This window comes from Taudactylus pleione, unplaced genomic scaffold (genome assembly GCF_031769625.1).
Source record: "Taudactylus pleione unplaced genomic scaffold, aTauple2 ptg000113l, whole genome shotgun sequence".
NCBI lineage: Eukaryota > Metazoa > Chordata > Amphibia > Anura > Myobatrachidae > Taudactylus > Taudactylus pleione.
In genome coordinates this window covers 2,113,365-2,136,692 of record NW_028284515.1, presented here as the reverse complement: position 1 = coordinate 2,136,692, position 23,328 = coordinate 2,113,365, and the positions used below count along the sequence as shown (strand labels likewise).

At 45.6% G+C, this 23,328-nt stretch overlaps 1 protein-coding gene across 2 annotated transcripts in view; it reads right to left on the bottom strand.

Moving 5' to 3' along the window:
* TTC6 (tetratricopeptide repeat domain 6) overlaps positions 1-23,328 on the bottom strand; it is a 297,795-nt gene that overhangs the window by 154,492 nt on the left and 119,975 nt on the right. For both annotated transcript variants that reach the window (XM_088471191.1, XM_088471190.1), the window contains one exon: positions 13,279-13,383. In XM_088471191.1, the coding sequence (XP_088327317.1) occupies positions 13,279-13,383 (105 nt within the window). The remainder of the gene's footprint in view (positions 1-13,278; positions 13,384-23,328) is intronic.

Sequence of the window (23,328 nt, the reverse complement as noted above, 5' to 3'; positions counted from 1 at the left end):
GTGGGGGAGTTACAGGGAGGGTGAGGGAAGGGACACTGTGGGGGAGTTACAGGGAGGGTGAGGGAAGGGACACTGTGGGGGAGTTACAGGGAGGGTGAGGGAAGGGACACTGTGGGGGAGTTACAGGGAGGGTGAGGGAAGGGACACTGTGGGGGAGTTACAGGGAGGGTGAGGGAAGGGACACTGTGGGGGAGTTACAGGGAGGGTGAGGGAAGGGACACTGGGGGAGTTACAGGGAGGGTGAGGGAAGGGACACTGTGGGGAAGTTACAGGGGGGGTGAGGGAAGGGACACTGTGGGGGGAGTTACAGGGAGGGTGAGGGAAGGGACACTGTGGGGGAGTTACAGGGAGGGTGAGGGAAGGGACACTGTGGGGGAGTTACAAGGAGGGTGAGGGAAGGGACACTGTGGGGAAGTTACAGGGGGGGTGAGGGAAGGGACACTGTGGGGAAGTTACAGGGAGGGTGAGGGAAGGGACACTGTGGGGGAGTTACAGGGAGGGTGTGGGAAGGGACACTGTGGGGGAGTTACAGGGAGGGTGAGGGAAGGGACACTGTGGGGGAGTTACAGGGAGGGTGAGGGAAGGAACACTGTGGGAGAGTTACAGGGAGGGTGAGGGAAGGGACACTGTGGGGGAGTTACAGGGATTGTGAGGGAAGGGACACTGTGGGGAAGTTACAAGGAGGGTGAGGGAAGGGACACTGTGGGGAAGTTACAAGGAGGGTGAGGGAAGGGACACTGTGGGGGAGTTACAGGGAGGGTGAGGGCAGGGACACTGTGGGGGAGTTACAGGGAGGGTGAGGGAAGGGGCACTGTGGGGGAGTTACAGGGAGGGTGAGGGAAGGGACACTGTGGGGAAGTTACAAGGAGGGTGAGGGAAGGGACACTGTGGGGGAGTTACAGGGAGGGTGAGGGAAGGAACACTGTGGGGGAGTTACAGGGAGAGTGAGGGCAGGGACACTGTGGGGGAGTTACAGGGAGGGTGAGGGCAGGGACGCTGAGAGGGAATAACAGGGAGGGTGAGGTCGGGAATGCTAAGGGGGAGTTACAGGCATGGTGAGGACGGGGACACTGAGGGGAGTTACAGGGATGAAGAAGGCTGGGACACAGAGGAGGGGTTATAGGGAGGGTGAGAGCAGGAACACGGAGGGGGTGATAGAGTGATTAAATAAATATATATATTTGTACTCTCTGCACAGAAGGTAAATAACAGTTTCTAAAGGGGTGGAAAATAAAGTGCACACATTTACCTGTTTGGCAGTCCCCACTCTCCTCTCCAGGGTGCAGGAAGGTCATGCAGCTGAATCATTGGGTCTCCTCCTGCTCCTGTAATAACACGTTCCGCTGCTGCTCATCATGTCACATTACACGAGTACTCAGTGTAGGGCTAACTGTTTCGAGCCAAGGGAGGCGGAGCACACCCTCTGAGGTGCTCACTCCGAATCCTTACCAGGGCCAGGCACTGGGCAGTGAGCAGGCAACAGGCTCGGCGGCAGTGCCGGGGGAGGGGGAATGGAAAAAAAACATTTGCAAGCTCTTGGGTGGCCTAGTGCACACCCGGACCACCCCTTAGTTTCTACCTATGCCCCTGAAGAGTATCCAGATCTCCCGCATCCTGCCCACTTCCTAGTGAAGTGTGCAGGATGGGGAGGTAATTGCCAGGAATCGCGGCACAAATGCAGTGAATCGCGGCTCCGTATAGACATCTCCTGGGGAGCAGATAAGAAAAGTCGTCAAGTATGCCTTATATGCAGACTTAGGGGCATATGTATCAGAACTTGATGTGAGATAAAATTGTGAAATACTGTATATATCACCAACCGATCAGCTTCAGACTATAATTTCTTAAACACAGCCTGCAAAATGTAAGTTAGAAGCTGATTGGTTGGGGATATACACTACCGTTCAAAAGTTTGGGGTCACTTAGAAATTTAATTATTTTTGAAAGAAAAGCACTGTTTTTTTCAATGAACATAACAATAAATTAATCAGAAATACAATCTATACATTGTTAATGTGGTAAATGACTATACTAGCTGTAAACGTCTGGTTTTTAAAGGAATATTACATAGGTGTATAGAGGTCCATTTCTAGCAACCATCACTCCAGTGTTCTAATGGTACATTATGTTTGCTAAGCGTGTTAGAAGACTAATGGATTATTAGAAAACTCTTGAAAACCCTTGTGCAATTATGTTAGCACAGCTGAAAATGGTTTGCTCATTAGAGAAGCTATAAACCTGGCCTTCCTTTGAGCTAGTTGAGTATCTGGAGGATCACATTTGTGGGTTCGATGATACTCTCCAAATGGCCAGAAAAATAGAACTTTCATGTGAAACTCGACAGTCTATTCTTGTTCTTAGTAATGAAGGCTATTCCATGCGAGAAATTGCCAAGAACCTGAACATTTCCTACAACGGTGTGTACTACTCCCTTCAGAGAACAGCACAAACAGGATCTACCCAGAGTAGAAAAAGAAGTGGGAGGCCCCGGTGCACAACTGTGCAAGAAGACAAGTACATTAGAGTCTCTAGTTTGAGAAATAGACGCCTCACAAGTCCTCAACTGGCAGCTTCATTAAATGGTGCCCGCAAAACGCCAGTGTCAACGTCTACAGTGAAGAGGCGACTCCGGTATGCTGGCCTTCTAGGCAGATTGGCCAAGAAAAAGCCATATCTGAGACTGGCCAATAAAAGGAAAAGATTAATATGGGCAAAAGAACACAGACATTGGACAGAGGAAGATTGGAAAAAAGTGTTATGGACAGACGAATCAAAGTTTGAGGTGCTTGGATCACACAGAAGAACATTTGTGAGATGCAGAACAAGTGAAAATATGCTGGAAGAGTGCCTGACGCCATCTGTCAAGCATGGTGGAGGTAACGTGATGGTCTGGGGCTGCTTTGGTGCTGGTAAAGTGGGAGATTTGTACAAGGTAAAAGGGATTTTGAATAAGGAAAGCTATCACTCCATTTTGCAACGCCATGCCATACCCTGTGGACAGCACTTGATTGGAGCCAATTTCCTCCTCCAATAGGACAATGACCCAAAGCACACCTCCAAATTATGCAAGAACTATTTAGGGAAGAAGCAGGCAGCTGGTATTCTGTCTGTAATGGAGTGGCCAGCGCAGTCACCAGATCTCAACTCCATTGAGCTGTTGTGGGAGCAGTTTGATCGTATGGTACACAAGCAGTGCCCATCAAGCCAATCCAACTTGTGGGAGGTGCTTCAGGAAGTGTGGGGTGAAATTTCTTAAGATTACCTCAACAAATTAACAGCTATAATGCTGAAGGTCTGCAATGCTGTAATTGCTGCAAAAGGAGCATTCTTTGACAAAAGCAACGTTTGAAAGACAAAATTATTATTATTTCAAATAAAAATCATTATTTCTAACCTTGCCAATGTCTTCACTATATGTTCGATTCATTTTGCAACTCATTTGATAAATAAAAGTCAGTTTTCATGTAAAACACGAAATTGTCTGGGTGACCCCGAACTTTTGAACGGTAGTGTATATCTCACAATTTTATCTCACATCAAGCTTTGATACATACGCCCCTTAGACACAATAATGAGGATACTTCCTGTTACTATTGCTGCAATATGGACTATTGTTGTGCTTTAATCCTACTGCCGCTATACCGGTTGGGATATACCTATTTGCATTGGACTGAAAATATATCCTATAACGGGGTAGCACAGCATAAGGAACTGTATTGGAGGGGAGCACCGCTTAAGTGCAAGCAGATACGTTGAAGGAACTGTGTGCCGCCATCTCCATACACAGGGAGACCGCCAGCTATGAGCACATGCTTTTGATACATCTAACCAAAAGTCTGCTTATCACTTCAAGCTTGCATTATCCTCCTAGCACGCTGTGACTATATTTGGGTGGTGTACTGATAATACAACTGGCCGGTGAGCATAAGACATTTATACCCCTTTTACACCAAAATCCCGGGTCCGACCTTGGAATTTGAACACTGGTCAATCCCGGGTCGAACTCGGCTTCAGACCCCGTTTACACTGCAACTCGACCCGGGTTATTCCCGGGTTTGCCCCGTTTACACTGAACCCGGCTAATTCCTGCTTTTCTCTATAGAAGTCATTAAAAATGGTCTGTTTTAAGGTCTGACAAAGATGGTCACAAAAGGCAACAAAGTAGAGGGGTGGGGACTGCTTACAGCATTGCTACAGGTTGCTGTTCTGGCTGTGGCAGGCTGTGTATCAGCCTGCGTTTGTGGCTGCTGGTCAGGCTGTGGTGCAGGCTGCAGTTCTGGCTGTGGCAGGCTGTGTATCAGCCTGCATTTGTGGCTGCTGGTCAGGCTGTGGTGCAGGCTGCAGTTCTGGTTATGGCAGGCTGTGTGCCTGCCTGCTTTTGTGGCTGCTGGCCAGGCTGTGGTGCAGGCTGCTGTTCTGGCTGTGGTGCAGGCTGTGTATCAGCCTGCATTTGTGGCTGCTGGTCAGGCTGTGGTGCAGGCTGCAGTTCTGGCTATGGCAGGCTGTGTGCCTGCCTGCTTTTGTGGCTGCTGGTCAGGCTGCTGTGGTGCAGGAGGTTAGGCAGGCAAGCGATGGCTTCATGTGCGTCTCTCTCTGCAGGGCACTGACAAATGACATCATCTGCCGGTGCCCCAGAAGCTCCAATCAGCATCTTTCGGAGCTAGCCGGGTCAAATAAGCAGGGTAGCACCCGTTTACACTGCCTCATGACCTGGGGAAAAGCCGTTTTCAACCCTGCTCTCAACCCGAGTAAGATTGCCCGGTAAATCGACCCGGGTTTTTTTGTTGGGAGCCGTTCACACAGAGCCTCAACCCGGATCGACCTGGCAATAACCCGGGTTATTTGTTTGGTGTAAAAGGCGTATTAGTCACCCATTAATTGTTCGGTTGTGAAGAGAACTTGCATGTAATAAGAACTAACTTGAGACTTGACACATATATTATATACCTGCACTAGCGCAGTTCATTTTTCCTGTTTTCGGTGGCTTGTGTACATTACTACTAGCAGCAGTGTTGGGTTTGTTGACAACTGTTTTATATTATAATTGCCTACTCAGAGCCAGGATAATTAACTTTCAGTGATTTCACTGAAAAGCTGATAGTTTTTCCTCAATATTGTAGAAAATAAGTAAAACTGAGGAAAAAGTAGCATAATTAAAGTGCACAGCACGAGAATCACGCCAGGTGTCTCGCACCCTATAGAACAAATAGGTGTATGAGGTAACCTCTGTACATAAGTTACAGTAATACACCTTTACTGTACTCGGGCTATGACAGCCCGACCCTTCCATCCCCTGTTCCTTCTTTGTGAACATAGAGAGGTATAATAGGGATGCACGTCTCAGTCTGACAGAGACTTACTCCTTATGTATAATAGGGATGCACGTCTCAGTCTGACAGAGACTTACTCCTTATGTATAATAGGGATGCACATCTCAGTCTGACAGAGACTTACTCCTTATGTATAATAGGGATGCACGTCTCAGTCTGACAGAGACTTACTCCTTATGCATACATGAGCCCCAAATACAATGCATAACATTAAATATAGCGCAGAAATGCATGCTGTGCAAATGTATAACCAAACTTACAGAACAGATGCACCTGAAAGGGCATAGCTAAGGTGAGTATACACACCCTTACTGTAATCCATTTGCATGTGAATGCCACCTCTTGATGTGCACGTGGCTTTAAGTGGTGGATAAGTGCAGCTATATTATGAGCAGCTGCTAGTTGTGCACAGGATTTATAATGTTGACATGGACAAAATGTCGACAATCACAATGTCACACTTTGATAAAGTGGCCCACAGGCGAAAACGCGCGTTGGAGTTTCCTACACTGGTCACTGCATTCCTTTTTGCTAAATACTGTTGACAAATAATGTATATGTGAAACTATTAATACCCAATCGATCCTCCTGTTAGTGTGGAATGGAGACACAAGTAGAGGCGATGTAACAGACCGCCGCGTGGTTATGAGTACCTAATAATTGAACTGAAAATATGAGTAAATGAGACATTGTAATACATCACAGATAAGGATACTGCCATTATAACTATACTCCAGGGAGTGGTATAATATAAAGGAGACACTGATAGTGGAGACAAAAGTGGTATAATAATTACCCTATCAACAAATTCCTCCTAAGTGCTGGATATAGAGAAATTATAATAGAACACTGTGATTACGTGTCTGCAACATTTACATAAGAGCGCAAGTGTATGCTGGCAACATCTGTATCCGAAAATGTGAGGTCTGGCATAGAAGATTCTGTTATTACTTTGCAACAAATGTATCAGCATCAGCCAGCCAGCAATATCGGACACAGCATATTTACACCAGTATTACTAATAAATGAGAACCACCACATTAGAAGGTGTTTATTGGGTCAAAGTGACAAAGTCAGCCACTGGGACATGAGAATAGGGGCGATTATTGAGCGACAAATCCTATGGTCATCCACCAAACTGAATATCATTCTATGATGTATATATAATAACAATTAATATAATTATGTGATTGAATCAAATATGCAATCATCTTAAAGTTAAAAGGAGAAATATTGTGAATGTGACTCTTGTAATAAAATATATTATACTGACAGAAATATGTCAGGGATACATATAAAATGTAATCAGTTATATTGAATAGATATCAAAATATCATGTAACCAGCGGTAATAGGAATTTTTAATAGCACTTTAATATTTCCTAGCACAACTCAATTATCTATACTATCTTTGAATTTTAATTAATATTATGCCTCTATATCGAGCACAGTATTTTAACGAAGCAACAGATTTATTGAATTTGTATACATTACAAAAACATATATCATGATATATAACCTATTTGTGCACCGTTCATTATACTCTTCTTGGTTTTCTTCAGCTTATATACAGTCAGGTGCATAAATATTGGGACATTGACAGAATTTTCATATTTTGGCCTCTATTCACCACCACAATGGCTTTGAAATGAAACAAACAAGATGTGCTTTAACTGCAGACTTTCAGATTTAATTTGAGGGTAATTACATTCAAATCAGGTGAACGGTGTAGGAATTACAACGGTTTCTATATGTGCCTCCCACTTTTTAAGGGGCCAAAAGTAATGGGACAAACTAAACAATCCTAAATCTAACTTTCACTTTTTAATACTTTGTTGCAAATTCTTTGCAGGCAATTACAGCCTGAAGTCTGGAACGCGTAGACATCACCAGACGCTGGATTTCATCCCTGGTGATGCTCTGCCAGGCCTCTACTGCAAATGTCTTTAGTTCCTGCTTGTTCTTGGGGTATTTTCCCTTCAGTTTTGTCTTCATCAAGTGAAATGCATGCTCAATCGGATTCAAGTCAGGAGATTGACTTGGCCATTGCATAACATTCCACTTTTTAGCCTTAAAAAACTCTTTGGTTGCTTTTGCAGTATGCTTCAGGTCATTGTCCATCTGCACTGTGAAGCGCCGTCCAATTAGTTCTGAAGCATTTGACTGAATATGAGCATATAATATTGCCCGAAACACTTCAGAATTCACTCTGCTGCTTTTGTCAGCAGTCACATCATCAATAAATACAAGGGAACCAGTTCCATTTGCAGCCATACATGCCCACGCCATGACACTACCACCACCATGCTTCACTGATGGGGTGGTATGTTTTGGATCATGAGCAGTTCCTTTCCTTCTCCATACTCTTCTCTTCCCATCACTCTGGTACAAGTTGATCTTTGTCTCATCTGTCCATAGGATGTTGTTCCAGAACTGTAATGGCTTTTTTAGATGTTGTTTGGTAAAATCTAATCTGGTCTTCCTGTTTTTGAGGCTCACCAATGGTTTACATCTTGTGGTGAACCCTCTATATTCACTCTTGTGAAGTCTTCTCTTGATTGTTGACTTTGACACATATACACCTACCTCCTGGAGAGTGTTCTTGATTTGGCCAACTGTTGTGAATGGGTTTTTCTTCACTAGGGAAATAATTCTTCTGTCATCCACCACAGTTGTTTTCCGTGGTCTTCCGGGTCTTTTGGTGTTGCTGAGCTCTCCGATGCATTCTTTCTTTTTAAGAATGTTCCAAACAGTTGATTTGGCCACACCTAATGGTTTTGCTATCTCTCTGATGGGTTTGTTTTGATTTTTCAGCCTAATGATGGCTTGCTTCACTGATAGTGACAGCTCATTGGATCTCATATTGAGAGTCGACAGCAACTGATTCCAAATGCAAATGTCACACCTAGACTCAACTCCAGACCTTTTACCTGCTTAATTGATAATGAAATAATGAGGGAATAGCCCACACCTGTCCATGAAATAGCTTTTGAGTTGATAGTCCCATTACTTTTGGCCCCTTAAAAAGTGGGAGGCACATATAGAAACCGTTGTAATTCCTACACCGTTCACCTGATTTGGATGTAATTACCCTCAAATTAAATCTGAAAGTCTGCAGTTAAAGCACATCTTGTTTGTTTCATTTCAAATCCATTGTGGTGGTGAATAGAGGCCAAAATATGAAAATTCTGTCAATGTCCCAATATTTATGCACCTGACTGTATGTATAATGTCAACATGGTCATTATATCAACATTGAGAAGGTTGAAAGTCACAAAGTCGATAGTGCATGTTATTGTTAGGTTTAGGGTTAGGGCTTAAACACTGTAAAAGCGCTCTGTCGACATGTGCAGTATTGACATGATGACCATGTCAAGATTGTGCATGTTGACATGTTGACATAATGTATGTGTTGACGTTCTGAATGTAGACTTTCAAACAATATCAACAAAGCTGGGCAAATGCACTCACATCTAACGCTAAAAGACGAACTAACTTAAATGCAGCAATCATATCATTGATCTTTAATCTAATATACACATTGGCAAAAATGCAAAAGAAACAGCCCAATTGCAATTGACACTTATAAGTGTCAATTTGCTGCTTCTGAATTCCCTTTAAAGTTTAGGAATATTGAATACAAAATCAGTTTAATGAAAGTACTAACATGCCCTGCTGCAGACTACAATTACCCAACACAGAACTAGGAAGACACACTGGATCAACTCATCTAGTAATTTCATGAAAAGTAATATTAGTGGGCAAAATAGTGGAAAACCAATGTAATGGCCAGTCTAATAACTTATCTTGCCTAATGGAATTTTCTGCAGCCGTTAAGTGTATATAAACAGTGCTGAATAACATCATTACCCACAGCACTTGCAGCATGAAAAGCCTTATTTAGTATCCTTGCTCATATTCCTCTGTGTTCCAATATTTTGTCCCCTCCATCTGTGCTTGTTCAACCTTCCATCATCATAGTGATAGCGTTTCCTAAACATGTTGCAGGTGTGACATCATCTGGACATTACTGGTACTGCAACCAAACAGAAGTTTGCAACAGAGAAACTAAAATCTACTGGCAGTACCACTTTAGAAACTGTGTTACTAACAATACTAATATGTGCAATTCATCACCATTGTGCATTGTACTTTCAAATAGTTTTTCTAATTAGCTAAAATAACTTGGTCATGTTACAGGTACTAGTACAAGTACAAATAAGAGGTTCCTGCACCCACAGACATGCACATATTGATCGCTGTGCAAGCTATAATCATGCACCCCACCAACGACATCCTAGAATACTCCTACTATATGACCATTCTTTTTGAGGATGCCATCTCAGAGGTCTTATGGAACAGACATAAAACAATCTAAAATAAATATTTATTGAAGAAGAAGCTTTGATGTGGTTGCAATAAATCACACTTCAATTAAATATATAATGAGTAAATCCATTTTATCACACACACTGCGGTAGATTTATTATTCATTGGTTTGTCAGAGCAGCTAACTATTCGCAACTTTGACCAACTGATTTAATGCGGCAACGGAAATAAATGCTAAGCCACCCTGGTTTAGCATTTATTTCTGTTGCCATTTTAAATCCATTTCTCAAAACTGACGATTGTCAGCGGCTTTGATAAACCGCTGAATAGTAAATCTACCCCCATATTTTGTCTCTGGCACGGCCTGGGTTTTGTCTTTGTCATTTCCTCCCAAATGTCTCTCTATGTCCTTCCCACTCCTAAATGTCTTTATTCTTCTTTTATCTCTCCTTCTTACTCCAACTCTCTATTCCCCTTTGTTCTCCGGCCCCTCTGTGCCTGCCTCTGTTTCTCTACCGCTCTTTTTTTTTTACTTCAATACCCCCTGCTCTATGGGCCTGTCTTCAGTCCTTCCAGTTATTGTTGTGCCGACCAGGCACTGGCCACGGTGTGTGTTGTGGACATCACTATGTTGACTTGCACACAGGTTTGGACTGGGCTGCTGGTGAATCGGGGAATTCCCCAGTGATATATAGCCACGCCCTCTATTGACAGAGGGCGGGGCCTAGCACATTTCACCAGCGCTGTCATTTACAGACAGTTACTGTGTCTGTGCAGCTGCTTGCCAGACAGTCAGGCTGTTGACTGACCCAATGGCAGTGCAGTCTGCGGGCGATGGGCAGTGCGCGGCCGGCTCCATTTACCACCACTAATTCCATTTTCAGGAATCAGTGGTGATGTCAGGGGAGGGGCTGATCACTAGTTGCTGCAAGAGCTCCTTTGCAGTCATCACTAGAAGCTATGCTGCTGACAGGGCTGGCAGGAGCAGGGGCAGAGCCAGTATAAGGGGGGACACAGGGGGTGAGTAGCCAGGCCTCCATCTGTCAGGTGTAATCTCCCCCGCCACGGCTGGAGCTCACTATCAACCCTGGGCTCAGTATTCATTTTTATTTTGTGGAGGGGGCATGGCCACGCCTCCCTATTTGGCCACGCCCCCAGTACCCAGACCTGCTCATCTCTTGATAGCCCTGGATGAATGCACTAACAGGCTAACAGGCTGCCTGGCTGCTGCTGGGAGCTAAGGACAATCTGGTGAGTGTATAACATATATCTCTCTCTACCAGGATGCCTCCAAACGCTGCTATCACTGTGAATGAATGCTGGGCGCATGCACCCGGCATCCATTCACTGGCGGTGACTGCTACACTGCAGTTTTCCCCACCCGCGGGACACTACAGTGGGGATGGCACCCTCAGGCTGTCTCAGCGGGGCGCCGCGCCGGAGGGCAGTAGTGCTTTCTACCCCGCTAGGCTATAACAGCCTAGCGGGAACGTTATATATATATAGAGAGAGAGAGAGAGAGAGAGAGAGAGAGAACTGCACTATGAAAAAATTAACAAAATAAAAAAGGGAAAGTGGCAGGGAGGCAGCAATCACAGGATAGGTGCTGGGGAGTACACACACATAATGGCACCTGTCACGTTGCAAACTGGCTGCGGGGCAATATGTGACAATGCACACCACACATTGCACGCATAGGAAAAAGTTCGCTTTTGAACTTTGTAGCGTGAACACATTGCTGGCCAGGCGTGTCCTCTTTCTGGGGGACCCCCAGGTTGGAGCACACTACTGCACTGTGCAATGTCTATAATTGCTGAAACGGGTTGGGTACGGCATACCGGAATTTGGAATCCCGGCGGTCAGAATGCTGGCAGCGGGATCCTGACTGTGAAAATGCTGGCTAATTTCTGTAAATATTTTTAGACTAATCCTTACCTTAATCCTAACCATAACCCACTCCTCTTGTAGCCTAACCCTAATTCACCCTTCCGCAGCCTAACCCTTCCCCTCCCCCGCAGCCTAATCCTAACCCTCATACCTAACGTTAGACATTGTCGGCATTCTGACTCGTTAGGATTCTGAATACAGGGAGGCCGACTACATGCCGCTGAAACAAACTATTGATTTTAATTGCTGTTTTATTTAATCCTTAATATTATATTTTGGGGACATACAATGTCATTGTGTCTCCCCAAAATATAATACAAGAAAGGATTAACAATACAGTAATTAAATTCAATATTTTGTGCCAATGAGCATAGACAGGGCCGGATTAATGCCTGTGTGGAGTCTCTGGGGCAACTAGGTTGTGGGGCCCCCTACAATAAAATTGATTATGCCCACAATCCCCTTCCCTGTTGCCAAGTAGTATCACTCCTCTCTGACTGGATGTCCACACCCCTTTCAGATACTGGCCACGCCCCTTACTGGGCCTCTGTGTTTGCATTATCCTGGTGGGCCCTTCATGGCCCAGTCCAACACTGCTTGCACATGTGTGCACTGTTAAGATAAGGATTATGCATGTGTGCCAGGATTGTGGGATGCACATGCAGGATTACGTGTTATTTTTTTAGCACTTCATTTTTTTTATCTAGATTCTCCTTACCATTACCTTTTTTTCTGTCCTTCTTTACTATTGCACTTTTTGGGATGTCCTCTCTCTTTGTTCTTTACTGAGTGTTTGTTTTTTTTCTTTCTGTACGTGACCTGTGCATTGCTTTTTCCTTTCTTCTGTACCATTCTTAATTTTTGGTTGTGGATAATGTTGTTGTTATTAAGTGATTTTCAAGTGTGTATGTGTTGTCATCATGAGGTGGTATGTGGTGAGTATGTATGGGAGATAAAATAAATGTCTGGAGACTGTAGATGTGTGCTATGGTGGAACTCTATGGAAGTGACATCAGTAACAGTTGTGGGAGGGGTCAGAGGTCATACCAACTGTCAATATATACCAACGTGATAGAGGTCATACCAACTGTCATTATATACCAACGTGATAGAGGTCATACCAACTGTCATTACATACCAACGTGATGACATTATTTTTATCAGCACTTGATTATATTATATAGATTATCCTTAGCATGAACTCTTTTGCTTTATATCTTACAATAGTACTTTTTGGGACACCCACACCTTTTCTCCTCTAGAGAATTTTTTCTTTTTCTGTATGTGGTCTGTGTATCCCTGTGAGCCTTTCTCCGTTCTTATACTGTTATACATGTTTGGCTGTGGATAACATACTTCAGTTATGTGAGATTTAATGAGTGAACGGAACAATCTCATTCAGTTCAATTTTTAAATAGGCCGTTAAATGGACATACGGTTTCACAAGGCATTTCTAAAAAATGCCTCCTGGAATGTTCCCCATCTTACCACTCTCTCTGTAGATTGGAACTACTGAAAGGAGTAACCAAAACAGCAACAGACCCCCTCTCCCCATTCCAGCAGTGGCAGTGATGTCATTACCTGAGAGTTCCAACATCAACTGAGCATGCCAGAGACACGACGGCTTGACCAATTATTATACATATATACATGCATTATTTTGTTATAGTCAATGTAAAACCACAGTTCATAACATTTAAACAAGCAGTAAAACAAGTTAGACTTGGCATTACCTCATACTTTGAGAACAGGGTTTTCTGCATAAGTGACAGAGGGGCAGAGAATTTCGGAGGAGCTGGAGCCCAGAACATCTTTAGGGTCCCTGGGTTCAGAAATAACTGTGAAATAACAGAAAACTATTGTAGTGGAAGACTGACGTGGTTTCTATGTAATAATGTCTGTGACTAAAATGTGCACATGTAATATATACTCCAATCATAAAATAAATTAGTTCCTGCCCATATCCTTCTGATTTACTCATAGATACAATTTAAATGGATTTAATAGAATAAGGCATTATTTATAGTATGTACACTTCATAAAAAATGTAATATGTTTGTGTAGCGTATCTTGCATGCTTTTATTGTAGCAGATGACTAGTGCCTAAATACCCCAGACCTGTGTGATCTTAGAAAGCCAGGGCATTGGAACTGGTCAACCACAGTTCCCCAGAAAGTACATACAGATTAGGGTGTGTACTCTGGCACTTCGTTGTGTCGACCATTTAACCGTGTCGACCTAAATAAGTGTCTACATATTGGTGCCCTACATAATGACCATGTCAACCTTCTGACTGTCAACATTCAGAATATGTCGACCTTCTGAATATCGACCTTTTTAATGTCAACCAGTCGACCAGATACCTTTAAATGAATGTGAGCTGAACAAAGAAGGACTAGAAGAGCTGGTAGAAATCATAAAGGACTATGGGCCTGATTCAGAGCCGTTCGCTATTTGCGGTCGTTCGTTCAAAAACAAGGGGTGGCTATTCAAATGATCCGTTCGCAAATTGCAGTCTGTTCACACCTCTAAGTCTGAACGAGCGAGCAAAACATACGCTCGTTTATTTGATAAAAACGCCCCTTGGCTGCTCGCACCATACGTCATGTCCGCTATTTATTAGATTAATCGAGTACATCGTACAGCGCATGAACTGCTCGCTATTCTTGTGGTTGGTTTTTTCAACCGCTATTTTGCGAGCAGTTCTGAGTTAAAAAAAAACAAGTGACGTGGTCAATGACGCTGCTGTATTAATTATGCACTCCCTTAAAACACCCGTTTTGACCTTTAAGCACGCCTGCGTTCGAATTCCACTCCCCCGTTTTCAAGCACCTTCCCGTTACCACCCACATACGCCTCATTCTGTCACTCAAAATAGCAGGCACTCGCTATATAGCGTACAAACGATTTTCGGCCGCACTGACTGGTTCGCGCATGCGTACTAAAAACCGTACGCATGCGCAGATGTGCAAACATCGCTCGGAACGAGCGTACGGCCGCTAGCGAGCGGCTCTGAATGAGGGCCAATGTTGTTTCATTTTTTTTTATCCCATTTCTGAGGATCCGAGGTTCCATGAACTGCCCACCTCTGAGACATCATTGTCTACAGCAATCACCATCAGACAACTGTGTGATTTTGTCCAAGGGATCATTACTATTGCCAAAGAGTGACTACAACTCCCACGTGTTCTAACTCATGAAGAATAATCACACAGAGGGCCTGATTTAGTAGGGATTGCTATTGTAATCGCAACTGCGATTACGCACGCAGTCTCACTGCGAGAATATGCTAATGATTGCAATCACAATTCTGTTGCAGCCAAACATAAGGACGCCCACTTTACCTTACACACATCCTTATAAATATCATAATACTTAATTAGTCTGCAAAAGCATCGGTAACATCGAGTACAATCGCAGCCTCACGCACACTTGCACAAGGTGTGACCTTACTCAGGAATTGCTAACTTCATCGCACGCAGTGAAATCCCAAGCTGCGTAGGGCATCGCAGTCCCTAATTTATGCAGGCCCCTGTAACGGTGTTCAAACGCACTGGCACGCCTGCATTTCCCCGACAACCCTCCATCACCTCCCCCAAACGGTACTTCCTGTCAATCACTCTGCGATGGGTCTGCGTAGTCACTGCGATCGCAGTCCCGATTGCAGTGGCTGGTTCGCGCACGCACACTGCAATGTATACGCATGCGCAGAACGCAACAATCGGCCAATTGCATGCGTAATCGCAGTTGCGATCCTTACTGAATCAGGCCCAGAGTGCGGTTTGCACTACACAGTAAAACAAACACACTGCCGCCGGGTAGCACACTCACTACAGTGAGTGTACTACCCAGCAGCAGTGTGTTTGTTTTAGCTGACAACGGGAGTCAGACAGACCCTCATTGGTTGCTGCACAAAGGGCCAAAGCTGGGCTGGAGCTCTCTCATGAGCTCCGCCTTCCGGCTCCCACAGTGGGCGAAGGGAGAGACGTCATGACGTCTCTCCCATCGTGCCTAGCAGGACGGAGGAGCGGACGGCGGTGGGCACAGGAGTGGGGATTCAGGTAAGTATGTTGTTTTGTGTGTGTCTTTGTGTTATATATATATATATATAAGGGGCACTACTGTCCGGGGGCACTACTGGCTGGGGGCACTGTATAAGGGGCACTACTGGCCAGGGGCACTGTATAAGGGGCACTACTGGGTGGGGGCACTGTATAATGGGCACTATTGGCCGGGGACACTGTATAATGGGCACTACTGGGTGGGGGCACTGTATAATGGGCACTACTGGCCGGGGACACTGTATAATGGGCACTACTGGCTGGGGGCACTGTATAATGGGCACTACTGGCTGGGGGCACTGTATAAGGGGCACTGCATAGGGGGACCACTACCGGGGGCACTGTATAAAGGGCACTATTGGGGGGCACTGCAAAAGAGGCACTACTGGGGGCAATTTATAAGGGGCACTGCATAAGGGGCACTACAGGGGATACTGTATAAAGGGCACTACTGCGAGCACTGTATAAGTGGCACTACTGGGGGCACTTCATAATGTGCACTACAACAGAATTGGTATGAAATACCACCAGCCGCATGGCCGGCGGTTCAATCCCCGGCAGCGGCAGCCCGACATCAGCAGAGATCCCGGCAGCGGAAGCCTGACAGCGCTGGAAATCCCGATCGTGGATAGGTAAGTATTGTCTAACCTAACCTAACCCCCCTAACCCTAACCCTCCTTAGGGGTGCCTATCCTTAACCTCCCCCCCAAGTGCCTAACCCTAATCCCACCTCTAAGTGCCTAACCCTAACCACCCCCTTCCCCGCTACCTAAACCTAAGTCCCCCGGGGGGTGCCTAACCCTAAGTCCCCCCCCCGGGGTGCCTAACCCTCCCTCCCCCTTGTTTAACCCTAACCCTCCCGGGGGACTGCCTAACCCTAAGTCCCCCCCGGGAGCCCTAAGCCTAACCCGCCCCCCCCCCCCGCGGCTGTCTGCTCGCGGCGCCCGGCATCGCTACGATCGGGATGCCGGGCGCCGGTCTCCCGGCGTCGGGGAAATGCCGGGCGTCTACATCTCACTCATTTCACCCTTGCCGGGATATGACAGTCGGGAAGCCGGCTGCCGGTATTTAGGCAGTCGGCTTCCCGATTGCATACCCACTACAACCTGGGGCATTGAATAAGGGGCACTACTACTGAGGGCACTGCATAAGTGGCATTACTACAGAGGCATTGCATAAGGGGCACTACAACAGGGGGCACTGCATATGGGGCACTACTACTGGGGGCATGCATAAGGGGAATTACTACAGGGGTCATTGCATAAGGGGCACTGCTACTGGGGACATTGCATAAGGGGCACTGCTACTGGGGACATTGCATAAGGGGCACTACTACAGTGGGCATTGCAAGAGGGGCACTACTACTAGCGGCATTGCATAAGGGCACTACTACTGGGGGCATTAAGGTGCATATGGAATGCAAAGGAGTGTTCCCAGAGTGACGAGAAACAGTGGTGTGTCATGTTGACATGCCCCCATTTTTCAGTGGCCACGTCCCTTGTGGCATGTGGCCACGTCCACTTTTTTGGTGCGTAGACATACCTGGGGCTCCGTTTTCAACTTGCCTTGAGTTCCAAATACCCTAGTTATGCCACTGGACTGCAGACCTGCATACATCAGACAAGAATACCTATGGGCTTGATCCAAATAGGTGCGAGCAGTGTGAGTAAGTGCAGCTGTATACTCGCCCTCTTCTCACCTAATTGGATTGAGCCATATGATTAAAAATGCAGGAAGGGGCTAAGAAGGGACGTTCTAACATAGGATGAGTACAGGAAGGCAGTGTTTATGCAAATGCAACTCATGTAGACCTGCAGTAACGCACATTGCATCTACTGTTGTAACCACAAGGGTAACCTCAATTAACCTTGTGGTTACAGCAGTAGATATAATGTCGCGGTCCCAGCATAGACTTCAATGGAGAATTCTCCCATAGAAGTCTGTGGGGAGACACGCTGACCACACACAGCCAATTAGCAAGCTGCTCCGACGGAGATGCCTGCTGATTGGCTGGTGGCTCCTTCAATGACGGGGCCCATGTGTGCCCCGGTCATTCGCGCGGAGTAAAGCTATGTGGAAACACATAGCTTTGCTCGGTCCGCTTGGATTCGGGTACTTGGTTTTGTTTTTTTTAACCCTTTGGATGCCTACATGGAGAAGAGGATGTGACCTTCGCATAGGAGAGGTGAGTATGGATTTTTTTTATAGGTACCCCTATGAATTACTTCGGATACTAGGAGAGTATGTGTGATAGTTAGTGTGATAGTGAGTTTGAGTGTGCATGTATGTTTAATAAAATTTTACTGTCACTTTCTTTCTTTCACTTTCTTTTACACTACACATACACTATCAACCCGGCACCCACCGCCCTAGGGTGCCGGGGATAGTCCCGGGCTATCAGCCTAGGCCAGGGGTGCCCTGGAGAGGGTGACCCCTTTATTGGGGGGGGTCCCCAACTCCCCAGGGTCCCCAACTGGTCAGGGCTGATGCTGCGGCTGGGGGGCCCGGTGAAAGGGCACCCCTGGCTGTGGCATCAGTCCCCCATTAGAAAGGGTCCAGGGCTGGTTTTAAATATACGGGGAACCTCACGCCATTTTTTTCTCCATATATTTAAAACCAGCTCTGTCCCTGCTGCCTGGTGCTGGTTCGTAAATTTACAGTGGAACCCTACATATTTGTTTCCCTGTAAATTTAAGAACCAGGACAAGCTGGCAAGCCCGGGGCTGGTTAGCGTTTTGGGGGGGGACCTCACGTCATTTTTTTTTTACTAACATTTCACCGTTTTTGACAAGTCTTAACACACAAGCAGCAAGCACATATCTCACTGATATATGCTGGCTGCTAGCTTGGGAGAGATTTGCAGAGAGAAAACACTGCAATCTCGGGTGAGTAATCTCCTGCAAAACGAGATACTTGGGAGAGAGATCTCATTCTGCTTCACCATCGGTCAACTCGTTTAGCCTCAAATCGCCTGTTAGTAAATTTGGTAAAAAAAAAAAAAAGATTAAATAACTCGAATTTTGGCGAGTGTCAGCGAGATTAATCTCCTTGAAAATCGGGACCATCTCCAATCTTAGTAAATTTACCCCTAAGTACAGTTGCACAGTGGACTTCATTTAGAGTTAGGAGCACATGCAGCTAAAGGGTACAAATTTGCACTTGGACAAACCATGTTACCATACATTAAAAGCAAATTTATTTTATTTTTGCATGCAGAGATAAATTGTGCCTGCTTTTGAATGTCGCACACAAATACTGGGCAGCTTTATGTTTACACTGAGATTTAAGGCTGCGTTAGAATGCGTCCCCATGCATATTTTAAATCTTATTCCCCTGCTGCTCCATATGGCTTTGCCAAAGTGCAAAATTGGACATCCTGGGGCTGATTGAGAGTCTCTCACACCGATCCGATATATCCATTTGAGAGAGCAGCTGTCATCATTATCAAGACACATTTGCACCAGTTCTATACTTGGTGCAAGACACCCAACTGATATCTGTGGGCCTGATTCAGCAAGGATTACTATTCTGCTAGAACGTACGCACCGCAGTTGCTAATATTAGCGATGAAATGCAAATGTTTGCAATCACACACATCCGTATACTTGGGCAACATAGCGAAATAATCGGTAACATCGAGTAACATCGGACCCTATACGCACAGGTAAGGTAGGTCAGACCTCACTCAGAAATTGCTAACTTCAGGTCACGCTATGAGGCCTCAGGCTGCGTATGGTATTGCAATGGATAATTTATGTACGCCCCTGCAACGCCATCCCAACACACTGGCACGCCTGCGTTTGCCCGACCACCCCCCCCCCCCCTCCTGTCACCACTCACAAACGTCACTTCCTGGCAATCACTGTGCTCAGGGTCTGCGTAGCCTCTGCAAATGCATTTCCCATCGCAATTGCTAGTTTGCGCATGCGCAATGCAAATTAATCAACCGATTGCATGCGTCTTTGCAACTGTGATCCTTACTGAATCAGGCCCTGTGTACACACTCACTTCTGAATAGCCTGCAATTCCGTCTACACACCCACGGAACACATAGCCTATGTGTGAACAACCATCACCAAGCTTTGACAGGATGGGCAGTTCAAGCAGTAACAAGGTATCCAGAATAGACCTCAAGAGGACCCCAAGTTCTTCATCGCCCTCTATTACAATTATTATTAACATTTATTTATATAGTGCTAGCATATTCTGTTTTGCTTCACAATAACACATTATCAGCAACCAGTCCAGGTTTTCAGAGCTGGCGCTTGGTTCACTATTATAGGAAAAATTGATCACAGCAAAGATCTATGCAGATGATGATGGGATGACAAAGATTGTCTTTGCTCCAGGGAACAAGCCCCTGCACCAGATGCGTCGTCTTACAGGAGTATCTGCAGGGCCGGTGCTACCCCTAGGCAAACTTAGGCAGCTGCCTAAGAGCGCCGGCCCTGCAGGGCGGTAGTGTGGACCGCACAGAAGTGCAGTCTGCACTACACTAACAGGAACAAACACACAGCCGCCGGCGCCGGCAGATGTGTTTGTTTTAGCAGTCGATGAGAGTCAGACAGACTTTCATCGCTTGCTGCGTGCCTGCGCCCACTGCCGGAGCCAGGCTGGAGCTCACTCATGAGCTCCATTTTCCGGCTCCCACAGTGGGTGATGGGAGAGACAAGACGTCATGACATCTCTCCCATAATGCAAAGTGGCCCGCGGGGACTGCCGGAGCCAGGGGGACAGAGGAGCGGACACCGGAGCGGGGATTAAGGTAAGTGGAGGGTTTTTTTTTTTACGCGTGTGTCTGCCTGGGGGGAGGCTACTACTGGAGGCACTGCTGGGGGGAGGTTACTACTGGGGGCACGATTACTACTGGGGGCATTGCTGGGGGGTGGCTACTTCTGGGGGGAGGCTAAAACTGGGGGCACTGCTGGGGGAGGCTACTACTGGGGGCACTATATAAGGGGCACTGCACAGGGGGGTGACTATTACTGGGGACATTATATAAGGGGCACTGCATAGGGTGGACCACTACCTGGGGCACTATATAAGGGGCACTGCGTAGGTAGGACTACTACTGGGGGCATTATATAAGGGGCACTGCATAGGGGGACAATTACTGGGAGCACTGTATAAGGGGCACTACTGGGGGCACTGCATAGAGGGGACCACTGCTGGGGGCCATGTGTGTAATAAGTGTTACATCAGAAAAAAATGGTGTGTAAAAAAGAAAGCATAACCAGCCCTGGACTTCTGCACTCGTTCTGGTACAGGAAAATCCGGGGGGGGAGAAACAGACGTGGCGTTCCCTTTGTTTTCTTATAACCAGCACCGGGCTGAACCAGCCAAGCTGGTAATACCACAGCACGTAGGCACAAAGCATGGGGTCTCTCTGTCAAAGTATTCTCTAGCCCCAAACTATTCAGTTCAAGGCTACCCCCCACTAACAAAAATAAAAGAGTGGGGGTCCCCTCGTGAAGATCAACCAGCCCTGGGCTCTTCCCTGCACCCCTGGTGGCAGTGGTTGCAGGGGTAATGGGTTAAATATAATACTAACATTGCTCTTCACAGTGGGACTACAGGTACCAGTGTCACGACTCTGGGGAAATTGGCCTCCAATGATGGAACAGGCTTTGCAAGCAGTGATACCGGCAGCACAAACTGAGGAGGTCTTAGATATGCTTTCCTCATATGACAGCACAAGACTGGGAGAACTGTTTACAGGAATGATAGATGAATACAGATTATATAGAAGCTGGCACTGGACACTAGTTGATCAGAAGAATAAAACTTTAATGATAACAAGAATGGTTGGAGGGAATAGTGGTATAAGAACCAGTCCTGGTAATACGTAGTAATATACCACTAGACAGATGCTTGAAACAATCCATGAATGACTGAAGACTGTATGCTGGAGCACTGGGTTGAGCCCAGGTAAAAGACAGAGGGCCTGATTCAGCTTTGAAAATAGAGTGAGATTTAGCACCTAACTGATCATCTTGGTGAAACCATGTTGCACTGCATGTAGGGCAGATTTAAAATGTGCAGAGAGATTTAGATTTGGTAAGGAGGTGTCCAAACTGTGTTCAGTAATAAGCAAAAGTTCTTAGAGCAAGGTGCTGAGCTATACTCAGTAAATAGCAGAAGTTCTTGGAGCCAGTAAGTGTACTAAGTCAGAAACAAACGAAGATCCGGAGCCAAAAGGAGATCTTTAGGAGACGTTGCACAGACACTGACTGAGTGTCCAGGATGGACTTATATACCCAGTGCCTGCTGCTGGTTGGCCACAAACGAACAGCTGATCCCAGGAGAGATTTAGGATTACCTTTTTCCAGCGCAAATAAACAGCTGTATATACACCGCTTCCGCAGAATCTGACAGGTAACCCACGAGGGTTCCTGCACCATAGCCATGATTGGCTAAGAGTCAGACCACTCTTAGCCAATCAGCGGCCGCGATGCTGATGAGGTAATCTATTTAAAATGTCTATTTTGGCCCGAGTTTACTCCATGTACTATCGTGTTTCAAAACACAATTCTTGGTAAATATACGCCTAGGTGTAAAGAATTGTAAGTGTAAGAGGCAGCATATTTGGTTCACAAAAGTAGCTCAGAAATGGGTAGGGATTATATTTGTATATGTTTACATATTGTACATATTAATACATATTATGATATCAAGGTAGGGGTACCCTCTCCTGGGGTAGATGGGCCCTTCCAAAAACACAGCAGCCAGAAAACAGCACACAAGTCCAGGGTTTCTGTGTAATTAGAAGAAATTAGTTTATTGTGCAGTAAAAATAAATCATAAAACAAAGACCTAACCTGTCTGCTTTCTAACTAAACAAACATGATCCCTCTCTCAACTGTGGTAAGACCTAATGCCCCTACTACTCAGGCTGTTTCCCCCAGGTAGTGAGACCCTGACTAAATCCTCATATTTCCTGAGGTTTTAATATATATAGGTCAGAAACCTGGGACAAATATATCTCCTGTGTATGTCCTTACCAAGGCTTTTATTACATACCTCCCTTTTTTTGACCTGTAGGGCAGAACAACTGCAGTCCCTAAACAAAAACATGAGTCTGTATTGGCCAGTTGTCTTCCTGGCCTGTACTCTACTGAAATGTTAAGTTTTGTAATGCCAAGAACCATCTTGATATTCTCCCATTGCTCTCTTTATTCTCAGACATCCATTTTAAAGGAGCATGATTGGTGATCAACCTGAATTTCCTTCCCAACATGTAGTACCTGAGACTTTCTAACGCCCATTTGATGACCAATGGTTCTTTTTCGACAGTCGCATAGTTTCTCTCATGTACATTCAACTTTCTGCCTGAATAAATAAGAGGATGCTCTTCATCCTCTTTGCTCTGGGACAGGACTGCACCTATCCCTACATCTGATGCATCAGTTTGCACCAAAAATTCACATGTAAAGTCAGGTGTCAACAGAACTGGTTGGGTACACAATGCTACCTTCAACTCCTGAAAAGCCTTTTCTGCTTCAGGATTCTATTTAACCATAACTTTCTGTTTGCCCTTGGTAAGGTCCATCAGTGGGACAGCAATGGTGGCAAAATTGTGTATAAATTTTCTATAATACCCCGTGATTCCTAAAAAAGCTCTCACCTGTTTTTTATTCAGGAATCGTGGCCAATTTGTTTTGCCTCAATTTTTTTAAGTTGGGGCTTTATCAAACCTCTGCTGATGGTGTATCCAAGATACTT